General features: G+C 65.3%; 1 protein-coding gene across 2 annotated transcripts in view; it reads left to right on the top strand.

The window, feature by feature from the left end:
* Window positions 1-2,819: 2,819 nt before the first annotated feature.
* ARHGAP23 (Rho GTPase activating protein 23) overlaps window positions 2,820-5,565 on the top strand; it is a 33,434-nt gene continuing 30,688 nt past the window's right edge. Inside the window, exon 1 of one of the 2 annotated variants that reach the window (XM_030508938.1) lies at window positions 2,820-2,982. In XM_030508938.1, the coding sequence (XP_030364798.1) occupies window positions 2,974-2,982 (9 nt within the window). In that variant the 5' untranslated portion in view covers window positions 2,820-2,973. Of the gene's footprint in view, window positions 2,983-3,079; window positions 4,616-5,565 lie in introns of those variants that run through there. The other variant, XM_030508936.1, reaches the window with a different exon arrangement.

Raw genomic sequence — 5,565 nt, 5'->3', positions numbered from 1 at the left:
TGTGGAGACGTTAGTAACTGCTGCAGGTCCTGTGGGAGAAGCTGGTGTGAAATTCCCAGGTTTGGGGTTGGTTTTCCTTTGGTTTTTTGGAAGTTGGCAGGGAGGGAGAGCTGATTTCGGTGTTTGTAACTCATTTCTAGTGTCATTTTGACTGATGGGTTATGGTTTTGGGGGTTATTTTTCTGTTGGGGGGGGTGGGAGAAGGGAAGAGAAGTGGGGGTTTGAAATAAACTCAGTAGAAATTGGTTTATGTGCTGTGTGTTGTCTTGCAGCATTGCTATGGGGTGGGAGGGGGACCCAAGGGATGGAGATACCCACCTCCTGCCCCCCAACATCACCTCATCCCCCTCCTTTCCCCACTGTGGGGACCATGTGTGGTGTTTCCCCCCTAATTCCGTGCGGAGATGCTTTGAACACCCCCGAGTTTGGCAGATCAGAGGCTGTGGAGTGACAGAATGGGGCTGAGTCTGAGCCTGCGTCTCCCCCCCCCTTCCCTCTCCATCACTGGGTGTGGGCAGTGAGGAGGGTTGGGGGTGCAGCAGGTTCCCCCCCCGTTGCTGTCCTGGCCCTGGGGTAGTGCAGGGCTCTGCCCCGGTGCCCCCGCCATGGGCACAGTCCCCAGGCGTGGGGACAAAGGCCTCATTGATGGGCCCAGACACAGAGATCCGACATCTGGGGCCTCCTCTTGAGCTTGTTCTCACTTGGCCCGAGCCTGGGGGCTGGAGCTGGGATGCCACCAGCCCCCTCCATCCCCAACCCCTTTGGGCAGCATCGGGGAGGTTTTGGGGTTCACCAGCCCCAAGGAGGGTTGGGGGGGGGGTTAGAGGCTGTACCCTGGGTCTTGCCCTTGGTGGATGGTGTCCTGGGGGAGCCACATGCCCTGGGTGGGAATGGGGCACCCCCTCTGTGCCCCCACAGCCCCATAAAGCCCCTTTTGTCGGAGCCAGGCTGGAGCAGCCCCAACACGGCTGCGCTGCGCAGGAGCTTATTTTTAACATCTCATTAGCATCAGAAAGCAGCGAATTTCCCCCATCCCCGGCAAGGTTCAGAGCCCCCGGACAAAAGCCTCTTTCTTCCCACTCGCTTCCCCCCTCCCAGCCGCTGGGGTGCTGCTGTGGCGGGGTTCCCCCCTATGTCCCCCTCCCGAGCCCTGATGGGTCCCCAGGGCCAGTGTGTGGACTCAGGAGAGGTGGGGGGGTCATGGGGGGTTCGAGCATCACCGCTCGCGGTGCTGCCCACCCTGTGCCACTCCTGAGCCTGGCCAAAGCACCCCATTGGGATGCTACTGCGTGGCCCCCCCCCAGCCCTGACCCCCCTCATAAGCCAGCCCTGCTTGGACCATGAGTCCAAACTGAGCCAGAGGTGGGGTTCAGGGTATCCTGTCTCCCCTGTGCTGCACCAACTCAGAGCTGGACCCTGTGGAGGGGATGGGGGGGGGTCTGACCCTCCTCATCCTCATCCCAATGCACGGGGGCAAGAGTGGGGCCATGGAAGGGAAACTGAGGCACGGGGCAGGACCATGGGAGGGAAACTGAGGCACGACGCAGGGCCATGGGAGGCAGACCGAGGCAGGGTGCAAGGCCATGGGAGGCAGACCGAGGCGCGGTGCGGGGCCATGGGAGGCAGACCGAGGCAGGGTGCAGGGCCATGGGAGGCAGACCGAGGCAGGGTGCAGGGCCATGGGAGGCAGACCGAGGCGCGGTGCAGGACCATGCCGGGAGCCGCTGCAGAGCGCGGGGCCGTGCCGGGGAGCGGGGCCGGGTGCGGGGCCGGGCGCTCCCGGCCGTGGCACGCAGGGCACTGGCACTGCCCCAGAGGGTCACTGGGCCTGGCACCGCCGCTGCCTCCGAGCTAATATTTACCCAGGGCTTGGCCCCGCGCTGGGAAACGCCGGGAGCAGCCGCGCCGGGAGCGGGAACGGGCAGCTGATGCGGGCAGCCAGTGCCCGCTGCTGCTGCCCGGGGCCTCCCGACCGCGGGCACAGACACCGGCACCTGAGGGACCTCTGCAGCCCCCCGCAACCGCCGGGAGAAGGGAGGAGTGGATGGAGGGGTGGGGATGGATGGATGGGTGGGTGGATGGATGGATGGAAAGATGAAGGGGTGAAGAGGGGTGGAAAGATGGAAGGATGGATAGGTGGATGGGATGGATGGGTGGATGGGATGGATGGATGGATGGATGGATGGATGGATGGATGGATGGATGGATGGATGGATGGAAAGATGGATGGATGGATGGATGGATGGATGGATGGATGGATGGATGGATGGATGGATGAATGGAAGGAAGGAGGATGAGGAGGGGAAGGGGGTGTGGGGGGAAGGTGGGATGCAGGATGCTGGGTGGTGCTGGAAGAAGGGATGGATGGGATGGGATGGAGGGGACTGGGATGGAGGGGTTGGATGGAGGGGCTGGGAGGGAGGGCTTGGAGATGGGAGGGCTTGGGATGGAGGGGATGGGATGGAGGGCTTGGGGATGGGAGGGGGTGGGAGGGGATGGGATGGTGGGATTGGGATCAGGGGATGGGATGGAGGGGATGGATGGAGGGCTTGGGGATGGGAGGGGGTGGGAGGGGATGGGATGGAGGGATTGGGATCAGGGGATGGGAGGGAGGGGATGGGATGGAGGGGATGGGATGGAGGGATTGGGATGGAGGGTTTGGGATGGAGGGCTTGGGATGGAGGGGATGGGATGGAGGGTTTGGGATGGAGGGGATAGGATGGAGGGATTGGGGGCTGTGGTGGGTTCCCCGGGGGGGCCGGGCGCGGTCCCCTCCCGCCGCCGCTCACATGACGCCGCTCCCGGGATGCGCCGGGCGGCGCCGGGCGTGGGCGGCGGCGGCGAGAGGCGGCGGCAGCGGCGGCGGCAGCGGCGGGGCCGCACCGGGGCGCGCCGGGACCGGGACCGCCACCGGCACCGGGACCGGCCCATGGCCCGCGGCCCGCCCGCCGCGCCGGCGCCCTGAGCGGCCCCATGGAGCAGGTAGGAGCGGCCGGCACCGGCACCGGGACGGGTCCAGCACCCCCGGGCGCGGCGCCGCTCCGGGGACCACAGGCTGGGGACAGCCCCCAACCGGGATCCCGGGGACCCCTTCCGCTGCCGGGGAGACCCCGCCTGCCCCCCCCATGCTCCCCACCTGCTGCTCGGGGACCCCTTTTTGCCTTCCCGGGCCCCCACCCGCCGTCCCCAGCATCACCCCCGGCACCTCTCCATCACTCCCGTGCTCCCCCATCACCGCCCAGCACCTCCCTGTCACTCCCCAGCATCTCCCCATCACCCCCATGCTCCCCCATCACCCCCCTGCATCCCACCCCAGCATCACCCTCCTGGTACCTCCATCACCCCCTTACTCCCCCACCACTCCCAGCACCTCCCCATCACCCCCTTGCTCCCCCATCACTCCCATCACCGCCCAGCACCTCCCCATCACCCCCCTGCATCCCACCCCAGCATCAGCCATCAGCTGCTCCCCAACCACCGGCCAGGGACGCCCAGGACCCCCCCACCGCTGCCTTCCCACCCTGGACCCTCGTGTCCCACCCCTGCCCTACCGACACCAGCGCTCCCACTGGCTGCGGCACGTGTGCGGGCTCCCTGCGTGGGCACCCATGGGTGCTTGCCCAGCCCAGGTCGCTGCCATGGGGATGGTTTCTTCACCCAATGTGGAGGGGACAGAGGGGACGGTCCCTGCTCTACCCCAGGTTTCCATCTCACCCCGAGGTGTGTCTCACCCCACTTGCTGTGAGCACCAGCTTGGGGTCCAGCTCCCTTCCCACAGTCTCAGCACCACCCCAGGCTCTGCCTTGGGTCTTCTCCACCTGCCCCATCCTGGCTTGGCCTGGATCTGAGCGATGGATTTAACACCTTGTGTGTGCCCCCTGGTCTGGCGCTGCGCAGGGAGACCAGGGCAGAGCCACTGCTTTGGGCATGACATGTCCCCGCCATGCAGCAAAGTGTCCAAGGCCAGGTTGGACACAGAGGCTTGGAGCAACCTGCTCTAGTGGAAGGTGTCCCTGCCCGTGGAGCTGGATGAGCTTTAAGGTCCCTTCCCACTGAAACCATTCCATGGTTCTATGTTGGGGTCTGTGTGCTTGTGAACACCCCCTGGGGAGGAGCAGGGGTGCACACAGCATGGGGGTCCATAGGAGCTCACATCCATCTGCCCCACCAGAGCATCCAAAGCCAACGTGGGTGCTGCACGTGATGCTCTGACATCCCCATCCACAGGCTGCAACTGGGCTCCAGCATCCTCCCTGGGGCTGCGAGCGTGGGTCCCCGCACACCCAAACCCCGCTGCTCGCCGTTTCTCAGGGCTTGCTTTCCCGCTGGAAACATCCCCTTTCGTGCCCATCCAGCTGCAATGCAGAGGAGCTCCGGAGCTCCACACGCCTTCCCCACTGGCAGCGGCGCCTTTGGAGCAGCCGTGGTGGGTTTAGGCCGGGAGCAGCAGCAGGTTGGCCTGTGCCGGCGGCACCGGGGCGGGAGCCGGCAGCGAGGGCAGCCCTGGCCTCATCCCCTATTGCGATGGGCAGCCGGGGATGCCCGAAGCGAGGGGTCCCCCGGGCACCCCGATTCCCAGCAGGATTTCAGCCCCTCCCTGGTGTGGGATGAGCACGTAAGTCCTGCTGCCCCCCCCGTGCCGTGCTGCCCTGCTTTGCTGTGCCTCGCTGCTGCGTTTCCTCGCCCCATCTCATCCCGGATCCCCCCCCTGCCTTGCTCTTGTTTATCCCCAGAGCCGGGGAAGGAGGGGTTGGGGCCGTAACCCTTTCCTCTCGCCGCCGCCAGCTCAAAATGGCTTCGTGCCGCGGTGGCTGCCGAGAGGGAAGAGCAGCTCTTGGCTGGGAGGGGTCTGCCTGGGGCTGGGGGGGGTGCTGAGCACCGGGAAACCCCACCGATGGGCACCCAGCACCGGGTGTCCCCGTCCCCATCCCCATGGTCCTGCTCTGGCCTCGGTGATGCTGTGTCCTGCCGTGATGCTGCTGCTCCTCCGGCCACGCCGGTGCCCTGGTTTTTGCTTTTCTTCATCTGAATTCATAGGATTAGGTTAAAACCTAAAGCTGGGATTCTCCTCTCATTTCCCTTTGTCTGTGGCTCCAGAGGGAGCGGCAGCCTGGGCGGGTGGGGGCTCAGGCTCCCCCAGATCCGCTTCTCCAGCTGCTGGGATTTGGGATGGGCACTGAGGAGGTTGAGATGTGATGGATGTGCTCTGCTGAACCCGGCACGGGGGTGGCTGCCTTGGCAGTGATGGTGGTTTTCGTGTGGATGGTTATGGAATGGGGTATGGGTGAATGGTGATGGTAGCTTGGGAATGCCGTGCAGGTGCCATCCCATCCCTGCACATGGGAATGGGGGAGCCGGGTGCCCCCCGGGGCTGCAAAAGGGGTCTTGGTGCTGAGATGGAGACAAAGAGGGCTGGGAGGAGGCGGGAGGGATGGAGCATCGGTTGGCTGGGGCATGGTGGCACCCGCTCCTTGGGGATCCCTGTGGAAAAGCTGCCCCAGGAGTGGGGCTGGGGTTTTGGGGGGGTCTCCTTCAGCCCCCCCCCAGATAGTGCACCCCAAAATA

This window comes from Strigops habroptila, chromosome 19 (assembly GCF_004027225.2).
Source record: "Strigops habroptila isolate Jane chromosome 19, bStrHab1.2.pri, whole genome shotgun sequence".
In the NCBI taxonomy this organism is placed as follows: domain Eukaryota; kingdom Metazoa; phylum Chordata; class Aves; order Psittaciformes; family Psittacidae; genus Strigops; species Strigops habroptila.
Note: the sequence above shows the minus strand (reverse complement) of the source record. Positions and strands in the feature narration are given on the sequence as shown.